Below are 20448 nucleotides of genomic sequence, written 5' to 3'. Positions count from 1 at the left end.
TATATGTTGATGATGTTTTGGAACATCATTTATATGTTTGTTTGTAGCTGGAGCCCGGTCCTCCACCACAAGCTGCAGCATCACTGGACAGCGGAGTGGGACAGAACAAAGTATTGGAATTGCAACTAGAGAATGTCAAGCTGCAACAAGAGTTGGATAGCTCTAAAGCTGATGTTACAGATCTGTATGAAAAACTGGAGACATTGAAGATCAAAAGAAATGAAGATAAAGTCAAACTCAAAGAGTATGAGAAAGTTAGAATTCAGTTACAGCAGGTGGGTCTCTCACTCACTTCCATGTTTTCATAGTTTGCAGTCAGTTACAGCAGGTGGGTCTCTCTCTCACTCACTTCCATGTTTTCATAGTTTGCAGTCAGTTACAGCAGGTGGGTCTCTCACTCACTTCCATGTTTTCATAGTTTGCAGTCAGTTACAGCAGGTGCGTCTCTAACACATTTCCATGATTTCATAGTTCACTTGTTGTAATTGATAATTTTCATTTTCAAACAGTGAAAATTTGGAAGTATCACTTGCTCACTTGGCGATGTTTACATTTGCAAATGTCTTCTTTTTTAATGCTTGTCTGTTCTGTACATCCTTCAGTCTGTTTATGGTTACTTTAGAGATAGTTTTTTTTTGGGGGGGGTGATATTTTATTTTCAGCAATATTCTGACCTACTGCCTGCAAAAGTACAGTATGATATCTAATTTAGTGTAATATCTGGGTTCCCTTCTTTATTGTTGTACAGTCATGTTGTATTTATGGTTTTCACATGAATGAGTGAAATAAAATATTTTTCCTTCTAAAAAACCTAACTACAATTTCCGAGCGTGTGTGTAGTTATCCAAAAAAATAATTTATGGCTATGAACTTGCCTTGCAATAATAATTGCAACTCTGCTCCAGTATTTGGAGTTTTTCGACCCCTACTCCCCCAGTGCATACTTTGTGATATTCTCATCATAACCTTAATATTATACATTTTTCCTGCTTGTAGATACAATCTAATGAAAAATATAGCCCAAAATGTCAAAAAGAAAAATGTTTGTTGGTGTTTGTGTTCTATTTCATTGCATTCAATCAGCAAATTTATTGTTTTTGGTGCTTAAAGTATAATAATGATATTATTATTATCATTGTTACAGATGCAGGAACATAAATCCAAGATGGCTGAAGCACAGTCAGATTTGATGAGACAACTCCAAGAAGCTAAAAGGGTATAGCATCACTTCATTGTTTTAAGTAAATTTGAGAAAATTAGTTAAAAAATGGAAAATGACTATATGTGATCTATTCCTGACTGGTTACTAATTTCCTCCTAGTACCCTGAACTTGATTGTTTGTAATGAAATCAGTACTATGAGTAAAACATAAATGTAATGCCATCTGTCTTAGGATTACATTATAGTATGTCCAGTCAGAATGCTTTAAGTTTTAACTGGGTTATAGAAAACAGAAGCCTGTCTTGTTTGAGTTGAATTGCCTGTCTTAAATGCTTCCAGTTTTAACTGGGTTATACAAAAACAGAAACCTGTCTTGTTTGAGTTGAGTTGCCTGTCTTGAATGCTTCCAGTTTTAACTGAGTTAGAGAAAACAGAAGCCTGTCTTGTTTGAGTTGAGTTGAGTTGCCTGTCTTGTTTATTTTATTTAAAGCATATATTTAGTTGAGAATGGATAGCTTGAATAGATGTTTTATGGCAATAAAACTGAGAAAAATACTGAGTCAACAGACAGGCAGGGCATTCTATAGAATAGAATAGAATAGAATACATTTCTCTTTTAGTAAGGAAAATCAATCAAGCAAAAATAAAAACAACTAAAATAGAAATAAACAAAAAACATGGAATAGCTGTTTGCTGTTTACTACGGCTGACTAAATAGTGTCCTAGTTGTAATATTATTGTGCTACATGTGTACCTCTCTCAGATTTGTTCATTTTGTAATGATATCTTTAATTCTCTAATTTTGTTGAATATTTTTGTCATTTTTAGTAAAAAGTGATATTTTTTACTTCTTGTTAAAAACCACAAGTCCAATTGCTTTGATATTACATATATATGTACTATATGTGGACCACTCTCAAATTTGTTAATTTCATGATGATATCTTCAATTCTCTAATTTTGATGAATATTTTTGTCATTTTTGGTAAAAAAAGATATTTTCGACTTTTTGTTAAAAATCACAATTATTTATGGTGAAAAATGATATTTTTAAATTCTTGTTGAAAACAGCAAGTCCCATAGCATTGATACTATGCATATTGTTCATTTTCTAATGATATCTTCTGTTCTTTAATTGAAATGTGCATTGCTAACAGCAGAGCTATCTCAGCCGAGAGGCTGCTTGTTATAAAACAAGATGCTTTCCTGCTTGAAATCCATGTATATTAATTACTTAATTTGCATGTTAATTAGCCAGTATTTAACTTTTCCACCATTATCTAGATTCAATGAAACTTGGTACATAGGTTAAATTTTGTGCTTACAACTTATTGCATAAATGTGCTCCACAGATAACTTGAAGTATCCTCCACTCATCAATTTTAATAAAACTAGTGAATACAGTAATCCTTATTTGTACTTCATGCCTCCAATACCTTCAGCACATAGGAGTTTTTTCTAAGCTTTCTTTAATTTTGATACTTGGTCTTTCAATAATGTACTTAACTGTTCCATCTTATTTTTCTAATAATACTAATGTGTTATTATGTCCACAGACTGCAAAGGAAGCACTGGAAGAGAGAGATAGAATGGAGGAACAGTCATCAGAAGTCTTGGAAACCATAGAGATGGCTACCTTGGATAAAGAAATGGCTGAAGAAAAGGTAAAATAGAATTTGAGTGATAAATTGCAATTAACCACACATACAGAGTAATTAATTTGTGTAATACTATGTAACCTTACAAATACAACACAATTGTTTTTTTGAATTTAAACAACATCTGTTTTTCTAATTATAAAAACCCCATGCATGCCAAACCATTGAGTGATCAAGCATGCTTTCTAAAGTTAAGGGTTATAAAAACTTTACATAACAAAGTAGGAGTTTGAACAACCAGTGACAGAAATAAATTCCATCGTATTTAATTACAAAGCTACTAGACAATGTCCACAATAATTTCTGTTTTTGGGATCAAGCCTGGGTTACAATTATTTATTACTGTTCATCTGTTTTTTTTTTTTTTTGTTTTTTTTTCCTTCAGATGATGGAAAAGGTATAGCGGGGGTAATTGTCTGTCCTTGGTGTTGTCTTCACCATTGTCAGCATCCCCATTATTGCTTTTCGAGTATATAAATATCATCTCCGTATATTTGTTTTTTTGAGGTAGCTTAAAATAATGGCCAAGTTGAGAATGGGTTGGGACCACACATATGTAGTTGGTGAGACATGGTACATTGTACATCACTGCTTGTTGAGATGCTACATTACTAGCAAATCTTTTTGATATGTCAAAGTCACATTTATTGCATGTATCATACAAGCTCAATCACGCAATGGTTTTAGTTCATGTGTTAACAAAATAGCCTTGGTGATTGAATTGTTAGATTTAGTTGCCTAGCTACATTAGACTGTATTAGACTGGCTCTAGTCAAGTTAATTAATTTTCATTTTGCTATTTTGCCAGCTTAAAGGTTAACTGTTGACAGGACAATTTTGTTGTAACTCGATTCAAGTGAAAAGATTTAGTCTTCAACAAAAACAATTCTATGTCACATTGATACCTAATCTGTTGTTAGCATATTTGACACAGCATATTTAGAAAACACTGGTTACATAAACTACTGGGAAAATGTAATATGACGTTTGTGGACTTTTTACAAGCACCCAGACGCTTGCGGAATAGAATGTGATGCCCGAAGATCATCATTCTATTTCTATGAGTAAAACAATGACATTGGATCACTGTTCACATTGTGTACTCTCCAACTCAGAATTATTAGCAATGGATCTTTCATGAATTCCATACCCCAATAAATTCAGCTTAATTATTAAAGAATCCCTGACTAAAGCCAGTCTATCTAGTTACCAAAATGATTAGTATCATAATGCTTGCATTTGAAGATAGTCTACTTGCATGCATAATTAATATTCTTTATGAAAAATATATTTTTGGAATATAAATATAAATTACATGCATGTGTAGTGTAGTGAGGAACAGTTTTGTACTCGTTAACTCAAACCTTTTCATACATATAGTTGAAATAATTCAACTGAAAAAACTTTACTCACCACACCATGTTTTATTAAAGTCTCCATACAATGTATACAGGTGTAAATTATTGTAAACCCTTTATTTTTTGTTGTTAGAGATTATAACAATTTGAGAATTTTATTACCATTGTGAAAACAAAATTTCATGAATTTCACTGACACTTTATAACTTAAATTTTCACTGCTACAAAGCAATTTTCACTGATTGACATCAGAACTAGTTTCTCACAAAATGGAAGCATTTTATAGTATATTGATTATACAAAAATTAAAAGTGTGCAGCATGATGACCAGCACCCTCTAATCATTTCATCCCTCATATAAATATATGTAAATCATATGCAAATTACTATAAAAATAGTAGCAGTAGCATTTACAAGTATAACCAGGGATCTACCAACTCTGGTCACTAGCGACCTGCACTCAGAATTTTTGACCAGGAAAAAAAGTTGGCGACCAGCACTATTCTATTTATTTATGATACACACAGGCCACTGGACCATCATTCTATCATTCTATTGTCATTCTATTGTTGGTTTTAAGAAAAAAATTAACATACATACATGTGTGACATCGGCCTAATGTGTTTTAACCTCTGATTGACAACGAACCAGATCGGAATAAGTCATACATCAAGATAATGTAAGGGAAGAATATTAATAAACAGAAGGAAGGTTTGCAGTTTAGTGGTGTGTAAGATTTGTCGAGTTTAACAATATCTTGCTCATGTCACCGACAAGGATGTGTCAAGCTGTCGTTTGTTTGTTGTACACTTGCACTTGAATATAGTAACCTTTGTTGATGTTTTTTGCTTCATGACTCATTCATAAAATTAAATTCATAAGCTATATTTAGTCAGCGATACAAGGAATACTTATTTTTCACTAATGTGATTTACAGCATTCCATTATAATATTATTTATATTATTATACATTATATTCCATTCCATTATTCCACTTTGGCCGTAACAAATGGACGACATGCTTTGAAAAAAAAAAATGGCTGCCAGGTCAGAGGTCAATTTCTCAAAATAGGTATTTTAGACTTGATTGCAAAAATAAAGTACTAGTATATATATATTTTTTCACTTTTATCAAAGCAGATTAATTTTACATTGAAATGATTAAAATTAAATTAAGTTAAATTAATTAAAGTATTTAAATTGTAGCTAGTAGATGGAACAGTAAATATTAATTAGCTCATGAATATATATTAAATAGCGGCTGGCACTCAAATCAGGCTGGGCAAAACCCTGGTATAAGGTTTAATACCTTTGCTATGGTTTTGATCATTTGCATTGAACACTGGTGTATCAAATATATGATTATAGCCATGCCTATTAGGATTTTATTACACATTTAATTAAACAAAATCAAATGCAGAGATTCTTTGGATGTTGTCTAATTTTATGCATTCAGTGCAGCAGAAATATTGAGTTTCACACTATAGTGTTCATATACTGATTCCTCATACATTTGATAAATATACGGTGAGTTAGTAATGTTAATGAGGTGTTGGAAATATTTCCTTCTATCCATTGTCACAAATATGCGCATGACAAGTAAACATACCAATGTTGGGTTTAAATCAAGGTGATAAAGGAAACTTCAGTGAAACTTGTCTAAACCGTACATGTACATGTCTGTCAGAAAGAGGTGTTCTGTTAATATCTAGAGATATTTTTATGATATGTGGGAAAGGACAGTATTATTTTTGTATATTTGGTTTAGACAGGTTTTACAGTACAAATCATAAAGTACAAGGCTGTAATGTGTTTTATTATGTTTTTTATTACAGACCGACACCTTACAGAAAGAACTGGATGAATACAAGGACAGATTGGAAGAAGCAGTTACTGAATTAGAAATTCTTAAAAGTGAGATCGAAGAAGGAGGTAAATTTTACGAATCAAATTTCTTCTCAATTGAATTTTAATTTTCGAATAATTTAGAAATTAAAGTATAACATTTGATTGACTTATCCTGGGGATGTATTTCAGGTGCGGATGGCGTGGCTAATACTTACCAGATGAAACAGATGGAACAACAGAATCAGAGGCTAAAAGAAGCCTTAGTCAAGTATGTACTTTTAACTATATTTTGAGAATATTAATGAATTTTTAGTTTGTGTATTATAAGTCCCCATTTGGATGAAGTCCGAAAACGGGGACTATTAATTTGGGTTCATTCCATTCGTACGCTATGTCTCGGACAACCATTGACAGATTTCATTCAAACTTTACATGAAGACAATACATAATGTCTTACATATGCACGTCAAGTTACTTTATGATCGAGCAAAAATGTCCAACTGGCGGCCATTTTGGATGTAAAATTTGCTTTTTCTGATACCTAAATGTGTCCGCAGCAGTTTCTCAGAGATGACTAGCCGATTTGGATCAAACTTGGTATGATGATCATACATATTGGGTTGTAGGTGCACGTCATACTTTTTCCGTGATTCAAACAAATATGGCAGACTGGCGGCCATTTTGTTTTTCATGGTACCCATGCTACTTTCTCTTGAATGCCACGAACGGTTCTGTTTAAATTTTGTACAAAGATAGTATACCAAGAGATACAACTACACCATCATTATTTTTGTGATTCGATTCAATATGGCCGGCCAATGCCCAAATTTCCTGTAAAAGCATTAAATCGTAATTTTAACATGTCCGGTGCTGTTTCTCAGAGATGACTAGGCCAATTTGGATCAAAGTTTGTATGATGATCATACATATTGAGTTATAAGTGCACGTCATATTTTTTCCGTGATTTGAACAAATATGGTCGACTGGCAGCCATCTTGTTTTTCAAGGTACCCATGCTACTTTCTCTTGAATGCAATGAACTTTTCTCTTTAAGTTTTGTATAAAGATAGTATACCAAGGGATACATTTATACCAACATTATTTTTGTGATTTGATTCAATATGGCTGACCGATGCCCAAATTTCCTGTAAAAGCGTTCAATCGTCATTTTTTACATGTCCGGAGCTGTTTCTCAGAGATGACTAGGCCAATTTAGATCAAAGTTGATATGTTTATCATACATATTGGGTTATAGGTGCACATCATATGGCTGACTGGTAGTCATTTTGTTTTTCATGGTACTCATGCTTCATTGTACTTTCTCTTGAATGCAATGAACGTTTCTCTTTAAATTTTGTACAGAGATGTCCGGAGCTGTTTCTCAAAGATGACTAGGCCAATTTGGATCAAAGTTGGTATGATGATCATACATATGGGTTTATAGTTGCATGTTGTATTTTTTCTGTGATTCAAACTAATATGGCTGACTGGTGGCCATTTTGTTTTTCATGATACCCATGCCTACTTTCCCATGAATGCAATCAACATTTCTGTTTAAATTTTGTACAAAGACAGTATACCATTAGATACATCAACATGAACATTATTTTTGTAATTTGATTCAATATGACTGCCCAATGTTCAATTCTCGTGTAAAAGCACTAAATCACAGTTTTTTACAAATCCGTCTCCTATTAATGGTTTCAATCTAATCTCAATGACTTCATCAGCATCAAATTGATATGTCAGATCACACAATTTTGGACAGGGACTGTTTCATTAACAATGACTTGTTTTATTTAATGTCTTTAGTGTCCTTTCAGCACACAGGAGTTCTTTTGAAGGTTTCTTAGATTTGAACAAGAAATACAATTTTGTTTTTAGAACTGTTTATAATGCTCAGTAATGTAATTCAATTTGAAATGTGATAATTTTGACTCAAATAAAATAAAATAATTTGGTCATTCACCATTTGGAAAAAGTTGTAAATGTAATGTGATGTGGTAGTTTGAACTGTTCACTTTCTGTCTCTGCAAACTGCTGTGTTTTTATTTTCTGTCAGTTGTGGAATGCTAACAAAATTTATTAACTTGCTGATCATGTCTGGTACCATTTTTTTGAAATGTAGAATGCGGGATTTATTAGCAAATGAAAAACAGGAATTTCAAAAAATGATGAAGGAAAAAGAAAAATTATCATCAGATTATCGAGATTTAAAGAATTCCAAAGAGCGAATCACCAAGGATTATAAGGTAAAATTATGTACTCTAATGTACAATGGAATGAAAAATGTTATAAATGTCATTAATTTTCTTAATTTTTAGTTTTAACTCTATTAGGAGAGCACACTCGCATGTATTTCGTAAATTATCTGGGTATTCACATTCTGTTGTACAGAGTAAAAGGGCATTGTTTGTTAATCTTTATATTAGATCATTTGATGAAAAGACATTTAGCTTTATGAGTAAACTGCTTTGTAACAACAAAAGTGTACATTTCAATTCATTCCCAGAGTTTAATATGGAAATTATGAGAGAAAAGAAATAAACACATAATAATAATAATAATAATAATAATAATAATAATAATAATAATAATAATAATAATAATAATAATAATAATAATAATAAAAATAAAGGCTCTGTGTCTTCACACTGCTACATGCATCATGTTGAGTTTCTCCATAAATGTGCTTCATAGTGATATTTGCCCATTGGCTATTGAACAATTGTTTTATTTCTTTATTACAGGAAGCAGAGAATCAACTGATTGAATTACAGGAACAGGTGAAAAATTAAACAAAACTACATACTGTGGAATACTTTATTTTAGCTGGAATTAATTTTCGCTGAAAAGGCTTTTTGGGCATTTTGTATGGAATTTATTTTCACTGATTTTTTATGAGTTTAATGTGAAATATAGGAAAGTAGTATATTCACTGGATTTTATTTTCACGGAATCATCCCTTCAGCGAAAATAGCGAAAATACATTCCAAGCAAAAATAAAGTATTCTACAGTAGTTTAATAAACATATAAGGCTATTCAAATCCCAAATCTTAACTTTAAGTACCTTTTAACTTCTTACGTATAATGCCTAATCTCAGAGACAACTGTTTTGAAGGCATCTGTGGAATGGTTATTACCGTATTTGTCTTCAGTTAAGTGCCACCTTCAATTAGGCGCCAGTGCCACAAAAACATTGTATTTTACACCTCACTAAAGCACCAGACAGAGTTGAAATTTTGGCACGTAATGAATTGGACGTCGGCAGATCGACTACTGGTTTCCAGTTAGTAGCTATATTCTAGCGATATAATGCTTAGTTTAACTTTCCAAAAATAACTAATTTCTTGATTTGAAAACAAAAAATCGTGCTGTTTTCCCATCAAAATCAAAGCCAAAAGATTGCAAACATTGGCATCATCAAGCATTTTGATTGGTTAATTAATGACTTGACCTGTCAAAGAACACGTTTCAGGTCACTCTCACACAGGAAGCAAGGTGGATATCGTATTGCATCAAGCATTTGCATCCGACTGGAATCATTCACTTATGATGAAATCAAAGTTGAATTTAGTTGCATTTTATTGACTCCCGTGTGCGAAGCACAAAAGGGAGTCTTTGCAGTTACCCTGTCTGTATGTCTGTATGTATGTATGTCACTTTTTTTGTTCCACCGTTATCTCAAGAACCACTAATCAAATTTTGGAGAAACTTGGTAAATAGATACTCTGGGATAATGCGCAGAGTTGATTAGGTTTTGGTAAAAAATTATGAATATTAATTACCTAATTTGCATGATAATTAGCTGATTTTTAGCTGTTTCAAGACTGTTCCACTGATATCTGAAGAACCATTAATTGGATTTTGATGAAATTTGGCACATGGATGCTCTGAACTAGTGCGCAGATTTGATTAGTTTTGGGTAAAAATCTATGAATATTAATTACCTAATTTGCATGATAATTAACTGATTTTAAGCTGTTCTATGACTGTTCCACTGATTTTTGAAGAACCACTCATTGGATTTCAATGACATTTGGCACATGGATGCTCTGAACTAATGCGCAGGTTTGATTAGTTTTGGGTAAAAATCTGTTAATATTATTAATTACCTAATTTACATAATGATTAATCAATTTTCGGCTTTTCCACTGATATCTCAAGTACTAATCATAACATTTCAATAAAACTTGGTACATAGGTGTCATATGACACTGCACAGACCTGATAGTTTTTAGGGTAATATCAGTACATATTAATTACCTAATTAACATAACTAAATAATACTGATATCTCAAGTATTAATCATCGCATTTGAATAAAACTTGGTACATAAATGCTCTAGGACAATAGACAGCCTGATTAATTTTGGGTTAAAATCTGTTCACATTAATTCTCTAATTAGCATAATAATTAATATTTGTTTGGTTCTAATCACATTTCAATGAAACTTGGTACATTGTGCAGACCTTTAGTTTTACACTTAAATCTGTTCATATTAGTTACCTTATTTGCATAATTAGTTTTCAGCTATTCCATCAACATCTCAAGTATAAGTAATTTTGAATTAATTTTTAATGTGTCTCCAAAACTCTCAGCACACGGGAGTTCTTTCTAAGCTTTCTTTGATTTTTTGTATGTTATTATAATTACTACTGAGTACTAATCGTAACTGTGGAACGCAGCATGACCGGTTTTCGCAACTGTGATCATTTACTGCTACTGTCTGAAAACAGGTCATTTACTTAGTATGTAAAATAAAGGCTACAGTGACTAAGCATCAGACTGTAATGTAAAATATTGTCAATAATGTATTGCCAGAATGGAGCAAGAACAATGGCTTGGAACACAGTTACCTGTACGAGAACTTGAAGTGCTTGAAATAAGCGCCATTTGAAATAAAGTTGCCCACATTTAACTACAAATAAGCGCCATCATGAAATGAAAGTGTAATAAAGTGGTGCCTAATTGAAGACAAATACGGTACAATGAGTTGTCATTGCAGGTGGATGCTGCCCTCGGTGCTGAAGAGATGGTAGAAACTTTGACTGACAAGAACCTGGCACTTGAAGATAAAGTCAAAGAAATGGAAGAAACAATTAATGATCTTGTGAGTAATAGGGGAGGTTTTCTATTAATATGTAAGAACAATCATAATACAAATAATTTACTTGAAAAGTTGTAATTGTAGAATAATTGTAGAATATAAACACTGGTTTAGTTTGAGAAATTGATACCAGAAATTGTCCTGCTTTAAAATCAAATTGTGATTTTTTCGCTTACTGATTATTACCAATGATATAATTTCTTGATGCTGTTTAATATTACTTTGTTTCAATCCTAATCTTGCTAGGAACAACTCGCAGATATGAATGAGGAGCTACAGGAAAGTAGTAGAGACACAGAAATGGAGCTAAGAGAAGAACTTGATATGACCAATAATAAAGTTACAGAAGCATATCACAAACTGGAAGCTAGCCAAGAAACCATTGCTGATTTACAGGCAACTATTAATAAATTCAGAGAGTTGACAACATCACTACAGGTATGCGCCATTCCACAAAATATTCTATACGTTTCACACCAAATGTTGTAGTCTTCGCTAATATGATAATGGTGAAATTTTATACGATATTTAAAGAGTCAAAAGATTTGTCAGGTGGTGACAACAACCATTGATGTATGATTGGATATTTTATCATACAGGAAAAGAACCGTGAATTACGAAGTAAACAAATGGAATCTGAATCTGAATCAGTACCAGATCTTATGTCTCCTGAACAACCACAATTTGATTTCAAGGTCAAGTTTGCTGAAGCCCAAGCACATGCAAAGGTCAGAATGACATTCACTGCAATTATAACACTAACTATGCACTATTAGTACTGAAAATGTCTGCAGTCTTGTGCCCAGGAAAAAGAAGTTCTCCATTTTTGTTCAGTCAGTGAATTGATGTACATGCATGCATGATGAACTCAACATGGCTACACACCATGGTAGGAAACATTATGCCCAAATATGGCATCATACAGCACACATAGTGGAACACTCTGTATGTACTTTGTGCCAACATTCTTCCCTCTGTGGTAACTCCAGATTTGTTCCTGAATTAGCCATTCGTTTTTTAACACAAAGTCATTCCTGTAAAAAAAATTAGCAGCAGAAAGCACTAACTTGTCTTACAGAAGTCCAAACTTTATTTGTAAGTTTAGACAGACTCTAAATTGTATGGCCTAGGGCATTGTAAGAGTTCTTTCAGAACAATGGAACACAATAAAATCAGCTGATGTTGAACATTATTCTCGTGATAATCAGTGTTCTTGTAATTGTACTCAATTCAGGCGGTTGAAATGGAATTGAGAAAGTTGGAAGTACAGCAAGCTAATCAACACATTAATTATCTGTGTTCTTTCATGCCTGATACATTCCTCAGACGAGGAGGTAAGACCAATCATGTATTATTAATTACAACCATTTTTAGCTCCGCTGTCGACTTTGTCGAGCGAAGCTTATCATATGAGTGATTGTCCGTAGTCCGTGTCAATGTTTTACTTTTTCGACTTCTTCTTGAAAACTACAAGCCTGAATGCTTTGATACTTGGTGTATATGTACCTTGGGTAGACCTCTCTCAGATTTGTTCATTTCATGATGATATCTTCAATTCACTAATTTTGGTGAATATTTTTGTCATTTTTGGTAAAAAGTAATATTTTCAACTTCTTGTTAAAAACTGAAAGTCCAATTGCTTTGATACTACATATATAGGTACTACATGTGGACCTCTCTCAGATTTGTTCATTTTGTAATGATATCTTTAATTCTCTAATTTTGGTGAATATTTTTGTAATTTTTGGTAAAAAGTGATATTTTTGACTTCTTGTTGAAAACCGCAAGTCCAATTACTTTGATATTACATATATAGGTACTACATGTGGACCTCTCTCAGATTTGTTCATTTTATAATGATATCTTCAATTCTTTAATTTTGATGAATATTTTTGTAATTTTTGGTAAAAAGTGATATTTTCGACTTCTTGTTGAAAACCGCAAGTCCAATTGCTTTGTTATATTATACATATAGGTACTACATGTGGACCTCTCTCAGATTTGTTCATTTTCTAATGATATCTTCTGTTCTTTAATTGCCATGTGCGATGCTAACAGCGGAGCTATCTCAGCCGACAGGCTGCTTGTTTAGTGCTAAACATGCCCAAACATCATGCATTTCTATCATTATGGAACTGGATCTTGAGTGTGTGCAGGCAAATTTTCATTCAAACTTGAGTTCATACATTGAACATCGTGGGACCTCGCTGCTCTTCCTTTTGTTTCAAAAATTTAATTTAAAATGGTCTATAGGTTTTGCTTTTAGAAATACTGGTCAAAAAATGTAAAAGTACTATGCAGGATAAAGGTTAAATAAACCTCTGATTTTATTCAATATTCACGCAAAAAAATGCTACATTTATTTGTTCAGTGATCTGTTTGAAGATGAATGACCGGTGACCAATTTAGCACTAAAATCAAACATTCTGGAACCAGATCCAAATTGTGCATAAACATATTTCATTCAAATTTGGGTTGTCTTTTAAATATTCAGACCTTGTTGCGTGTAACCAATTATTAGACATACATGGATAAACAACTATTTTGACTACCATCTTGAAGCGAAATGTTCATTATATTTGGATGCATGTTATATTATTTTATGAATCTGATTCAAAATGGCTGTGTGTCGCATGACAAATTGCAAGAACTATGTCATGTCAACATAACTATCTGTTTTCTAGGTGATCATGACTGTATACAAGTATTATTGTTGATTCCAAGATTAAGATCTAAAGCTGCATTAATTATAAATCAGATCAGAGACAAGGTGAGTGTATCGTCTGGGTGTAAAGTACATAAATGTGACTGTAAAGTACAGACATTTTTGGTAAAAACATGTTACTTTCAAATTTTTTAAAACTACCAGCTCTTTGCTTTGAAACTTGGTGAGTAGGTACCTTCGGTTGACCTCTGTCATGTGCTACTTGTGGACTAGACACATTTCATATGAAATCGGAATGAATCTTACCTTTCCATTGAGAAAATATGGTTGTGTATACAGTAAGCTATTCAAATATTATTACCATAACTCCATCACTGTTTATATTTTGTCACAGTGTGAAATTCCTGAGAAACTAGATCGAGAAATGGTTGTAAAGACGACCATGTCTGACCAGTTAGCATACTACAACTATCTCACCTACTTGCTTGTACGGCTGCAATCCATTCTTCATAGATATGAAAGGTAAGCAAACCATGCAGAATTCTTTGAATCCTGCATTAGTGTATCTCATGATGGCTTCAGGAATGCAAAATTTGGTAGCGTATTTAATTATATACAGTAGATGAGTTGTACAGTACAGTTCTCACGAAAGCTTTGGCTTTTGTGGCATCATTGTCGCCTATGCATGGCTTCATTGTCACCTCAGCATCGCATCATTGTGGCATCAGCTTCACGTCATTGAAAATTGAAGCTGTGTTCGCCTCGCTTATTTTGTGGCATCATCGTGGCCTCAGCTTTGCAGTCTCATGGCAATGAAGCGAAACGATAACCGCCTAACTTTTTAATGTCGCGACATTGATGCGACGGTGAAGCCATAACAATGCCATAACGATGCGATGCTGAAGCGAAGCTGACGCTGAAGTGAAGCCAAAGCTTTCGCAAGAACTATACTGTACTATCTTACATTGTTCTTCTCATTTCTTTTAGAGCCTTGACAACATGTGATGTAGACCTGTACTGTAAAGTTGGTACTTTATATCCTGAAATGGCACAACATGAGAGGGCTTTAGATTTGTTGATTGATTATCTGAGGAAGGACCAGGTTTGTTGAAACTTTTACTAGTAGTAGTTGTTTAGATTTGTTGATTGATTATCTGAGGAAGGACCAGGTTTGTTGAAACTTTTACTAGTAGTAGTTGTTTAGATTTGTTGATTGATTATCTGAGGAAGGACCAGGTTTGTTGAAACTTTTACTAGTAGTAGTTGTTTAGATTTGTTGATAGATCATCTGAGGAAGGACCAGGTTTGTTGAAACTTTTACTAGTAGTAGTGGTTTAGATTTGTTGATAGATCATCTGAGGAAGGACCAGGTTTGTTGAAACTTTTACTAGTAGTAGTGGTTTAGATTTGTTGATAGATCATCTGAGGAAGGACCAGGTTTGTTGAAACTTTTACTAGTAGTAGTGGTTTAGATTTGTTGATAGATCATCTGAGGAAGGACCAGGTTTGTTGAAACTTTTACTAGTAGTAGTGGTTTAGATTTGTTGATAGATCATCTGAGGAAGGACCAGGTTTGTTGAAACTTTTACTAGTAGTAGTGGTTTAGATTTGTTGATAGATCATCTGAGGAAGGACCAGGTTTGTTGAAACTTTTACTAGTAGTAGTGGTTTAGATTTGTTGATAGATCATCTGAGGAAGGACCAGGTTTGTTGAAACCTTTACTAGTAGTAGTGGTTTAGATTTGTTGATAGATTATCTGAGGAAGGACCAGGTTGTTGAAATCTTTACTCTTCTATTAGTAGTGTATAAGTTTTGTCAGTAGTCAGAACTTTTATACTCACTTTTGCCATTCAAGGAAACGATTGTGCATCGTTATTTGTATCCATCCATCTAGATTCTCAATGAACAAGATTGTAATACTTATGCTATGTTGGTGTCTTAAATGGATCACTGTCAGATTGATTTGATTCATTCCTTTATCAGAATAATTCATTTAGTGTCGATAACTAAAATTTTCTCATTTTAGTACATAGTCTTGATATCGAGGTATATAAATGAGCCAAGTACGGGTGAAAAGTATGGGTCGTACTTTTCAGAAAATAGCGAGTACGGATGATATTTTAAGCAAGTACGGGTGATATTTGTTGTGAGTACAGGTGACATTTGTAGCGAGTACGGGTGACATTTGTAGCGAGTACGTGGAGGTAATTTAGCGAGTACGAGTGATAAAATGTAGCGAGTACGGGGTGGGGGTATTGCGGGGCAAAATGTACGGGATTTATACAACAATTACGGGTGCAACAAAACACTCCAGTGAGAAAGAAACAAGTCATTGTCAATGACACGTCCCCGTTCCGTTCATATTTGAGTGACATATACATTCAAAGCAGATCATGACCGAAATGCACCTGCATATGTACAACACATTGTGCTAAATCTGAACAAAATCCATCCATGCATGACTGAGATCCAGTTCTGGAATTGTGAAAATATGTGATTTTGATGCATTTTCGGCCTTAAAATGGCCATCATTCCGCTATTGTTAAGCAGATCATGAAACAAATGCACATATCTATTTGTGACATGATGTACCATGTGTGTGTGAAGTTTGAACTTGATCAATCCAGACATGTCTTGGATACGGATCCAGAACTGAATTCTTTAACAAAATGGCCGCCAGTCAGCCATTTCGAACTTGATCCGAAAAAAAAAAAGACGTGCATCAAGGTCCTATTATGTTTAATGTATGTACCAAATTTGAACAAAATCCATCCATGCATAACTGAGATACGGGTCCGGAATGGTGAAAATGTGCGATTTCAATGCATTTTCGGCCTTAAAGCGGCCCCATTTGGCTATCGTTAATGAGATCATGAAACAAATGCACATACATATTTGTGACATGATGTACCTTGTGTGTGTGAAGTTTGAACTTGATCAATCCAGACATGTCTCGGATACGGATCCAGAACTGAATTCTTTAAAACAAAATGGCCGCCAGTCGGCTATTTCGAACTTGATTCGGAAAAAAAAATGACGTGCATCAAGGTCCTATTATGTTTAATGTATGTACCAAATTTGAATGAAATCCGTCCATGCATAACTGAGATCCGGGTCCGGAATGGTGAAAATGTGCGATTTCAATGCATTTTCGGCCTTAAAGCGGCCGCCATTTGGCTATCGTTAATGAGATCATGAAACAAATGCACATACATATTTGTGACATGATGTACCTTGTGTGTGTGAAGTTTGAACTCGATCAATCCAAGCATGTCTCAGATACGGATCCAGAACTGAATTCTTTAAAACAAAATGGCCGCCAGTCGGCCATTTCGAACCCGATCCAAAAATAAAAATGACGTGCATCAAGGTCCTATTATGTTTAATGTATGTACCAAATTTGAACAAAATCCGTCCATGCATAACTGAGATCCGGGTCCGGAATGGTGAAAATGTGCGATTTTGATGCATTTTCGGCCTTAAAATGGCCGCTATTCGGCTATCGTTAATGAGATCATGAAACAAATGCACATACATATTTGTGACATGATGTACCTTGTGTGTGTGAAGTTTGAACTTGATCAATCCAGACATGTCTCGGATACGGATCCAGAACTGAATTCTTTAAAACAAAATGGCTACCAGTCGGCTATTTCGAACTTGATCCGAAAAAAAAAATGACGTGCATCAAGGTCCTATTATGTTTAATGTATGTACCAAATTTGAATGAAATCCGTCCATGCATAACTGAGATCCGGGTCCGGAATGGTGAAAATGTGCGATTTCAATGCATTTTCGGCCTTAAAGCGGCCGCCATTTGGCTATCGTTAATGAGATCATGAAACAAATGCACATACATATTTGTGACATGATGTACCTTGTGTGTGTGAAGTTTGAACTCGATCAATCCAAGCATGTCTCAGATACGGATCCAGAACTGAATTCTTTAAAACAAAATGGCCGCCAGTCGGCCATTTCGAACCCGATCCAAAAAAAAAAATGACGTGCATCAAGGTCCTATTATGTTTAATGTATGTACCAAATTTGAACAAAATCCGTCCATGCATAACTGAGATCCGGGTCCGGAATGGTGAAAATGTGCGATTTTGATGCATTTTCGGCCTTAAAATGGCCGCTATTCGGCTATCGTTAATCGGATCATGAAAAAAATGCATGTGCATATGTCCCATATAAGGTGTGATGTATGAGTGAAGTTTGAACTTAATCGGTCCATGCATGTTCGAGATACAGGTGATCACGGACGCACGGACGCACACAGGGCAAAACATAAGTCCCCGTTTTCGGACTGCGTCCGAACGGGGACTAAATATTAGTGGTACGAACTGAAACTTGTTCAATCTAACGAACCAAAACTTGTTCCATCTTACGAAAACTAAATGGGGACGTGAAGCAGCCATGTTCAATTAATTATATAATCACGCAATTTGGCCCCTATGACGTAGCAAAACGGACGCCTCGTAAAAAAACTGTCGCGTAACTGACCAGACAAGTGTAATCTTGAAACTACAATAATAAATAAATAGACTCATTCCCCTTGGCCTGACGAGAGTGATGCAACAGTGTTCGTAATGACACTTTTGTCTAAATATAACCATAGACCTTAGAGAAATATGCGATAAATAACCTAACAAAAGAGTGTATATTTTGCGCACAGTCTATTGTGCACGAATTTTAATTATCCACAGCTCTTGAAAGCTCGGAATAAGCTAGTCACATGTATTTTCCAAATAATATTCTGCACAATAATTTCCAGGCAAAAACAAATCACACGTGCAGGAATACATTCAATTCACTACGTTCAATTACCCACCATAGACTCCAGTCAGTCAAAATGACTTTTTTGAACTGTAGGCATTAATCAGCGATTCTGCCGGTGACGGACAGATAGAATCTAGGTCAGAGGAAGCCCCATGACCTCAAAATTCTTTTACCCCTTGCGTCACGAACCCACGTGACCGATGCCACATGACAACGCCATAGGTAGCCGTCCATCACTCTTCAATTCTCTCCGCCTCGTCGGGGAATGATTCTGAGCGGCTCTGCCTGGCTCTGTTGCTTTTTCCCGTCCGGGTTTCTAGCGTGGGTCGCCGCCGCAGCCGCGGCATTCGACATTCTAGCTGGTAGGATAAGTTTTTCTTGTCTTTTTACCCTCGTGTCGTTTTTCCCTTTGTGTGTTATGCTTTTCCACAACAAAGAAATCAAACCCGGCGCCACCACGTAACCACATGTTGATTTCATGGCGGCACCTTTTACAACTGTAATTCGTTTCCCTCATGCATGTTGTCTTTTATTTTTAATGTATTTAGAAATGGACAGATGCACTGGCAACGCCAGAGGCTCACCGCCGGTATTGTCTCCTCAGTTTATGAGGCGGATTTGTACTCAGTGTACACAGCAATTGCAGGAATGGAACCCGCATTCAAAGTGTTAACGTTGTTTCACCTGCATTCGGGGTTCGGGTATCTGCCCAGAGAATATGTGTAATCGCTGGGGTCCAGAAGCCTGGGAATCGTTCCAGCAGCGTGTCAAAATAGCCGAGACTGGCCGCGTCGCTCGTTCGCGAAAAGGTCAGGTGGCAAGTGCTACCGGCATGGGTATGAGTGAGTTGTGCGTTGGCATGAATGACAAGTCCTCGCGCTCGGCTACCGGTTCTCATACCGGGATACCAAGCAAAGGGCCCGATAGTGGGGGTGCTGATTTGTTTCGGTCTCCCCCCGCTGATCGGAGGGCATCTACACAGTCTGTTTTTTTCAGACAGTGGGTTTCCCACCTTTACCGGCAACAGCGAGGCTGTGCCCCTTGAAGTCTTTCCTCCTATGGGGCCCGCGCTGGGTCCTGTTATGGACCCATCCTCGCACGACGCTGGTTTTGTTGCTGAAATGAGGGCATTGGTCGAAGGTCTGTCAGGGCAAATTGCGTCCCTGGCAGGCAGAGTAGATCACCTGCTGTCTCCAATGCAGCCTCTCAGCCGGCAAGTAGGAAGAAACACAGAAAGCACCGTTCGCATTCTAAACACGTCTCTTCCGGGGAACTCCACAGTCCCAGCCGTGTCCCGAGCTGATTTTGGGGAGGCCGAGGCTCAGGCTAGTGGCATCAGGTCCTGTTGGGAACCTCAGACACGTAATACCAACGGGGACGCTGGTAGCCAGGACTCCGTTTTCGGGGCAGGGCATTCGGGTCAGGACATACATTGTACCTCCCCCCCGCTATCAACCAGCCAGGGTTCACCGCGTGGTACCGGACTGCTTAATTTACCCTCAAGTCCGAGTTCCGCTGTGGGTTTCGACTCCCTTCTTGCCGACCCACAGGCGTTCCCAGAGGTAACCGACCCTGTCATGAGACGCACTCTTGAACACGCTCTCGCCCACATATTTAGGCTGAGAGGTGGCAGTTCACTCGCGTCGGATACAGTGGGTACCTCGGGCAGTCCCTCAGAGTCCACATTGCGTAATGACTCAGTGAGCCACGCCGTTGGGGTGATGCGGAATATTATCAGTCCAGGTGATACTATGTATATTCCCCCAACCTCGATCCTAAAGCAGCTGCTTACGGTCCCTTCTACGCTAATGGGATCACAGGCGCCAGGATCCAGATCGACCCCATCTGCACGTCTCCCCTGGTCCAG

General features: G+C 35.8%; 1 protein-coding gene across 3 annotated transcripts in view; it reads left to right on the top strand.

The window, feature by feature from the left end:
• The window catches only part of LOC100373853 (dynactin subunit 1-like), a 105013-nt gene that overhangs the window by 19809 nt on the left and 64756 nt on the right, over nucleotides 1-20448 (top strand). For all 3 annotated transcript variants that reach the window (XM_085504151.1, XM_085504152.1, XM_085504150.1), the window contains 14 exons: nucleotides 48-275; nucleotides 1145-1216; nucleotides 2718-2825; nucleotides 6013-6109; nucleotides 6215-6293; nucleotides 8154-8277; nucleotides 8776-8811; nucleotides 11035-11139; nucleotides 11383-11574; nucleotides 11736-11864; nucleotides 12371-12470; nucleotides 13821-13906; nucleotides 14196-14323; nucleotides 14789-14903. In XM_085504151.1, coding sequence (XP_085360277.1) covers nucleotides 48-275; nucleotides 1145-1216; nucleotides 2718-2825; nucleotides 6013-6109; nucleotides 6215-6293; nucleotides 8154-8277; nucleotides 8776-8811; nucleotides 11035-11139; nucleotides 11383-11574; nucleotides 11736-11864; nucleotides 12371-12470; nucleotides 13821-13906; nucleotides 14196-14323; nucleotides 14789-14903 — 1599 coding nt within the window. The remainder of the gene's footprint in view (nucleotides 1-47; nucleotides 276-1144; nucleotides 1217-2717; nucleotides 2826-6012; nucleotides 6110-6214; nucleotides 6294-8153; nucleotides 8278-8775; nucleotides 8812-11034; nucleotides 11140-11382; nucleotides 11575-11735; nucleotides 11865-12370; nucleotides 12471-13820; nucleotides 13907-14195; nucleotides 14324-14788; nucleotides 14904-20448) is intronic.

This window comes from Saccoglossus kowalevskii, chromosome 10 (genome assembly GCF_978046115.1).
Source record: "Saccoglossus kowalevskii chromosome 10, keSacKowa6.1, whole genome shotgun sequence".
In the NCBI taxonomy this organism is placed as follows: domain Eukaryota; kingdom Metazoa; phylum Hemichordata; class Enteropneusta; family Harrimaniidae; genus Saccoglossus; species Saccoglossus kowalevskii.
Note: the sequence above shows the minus strand (reverse complement) of the source record. Positions and strands in the feature narration are given on the sequence as shown.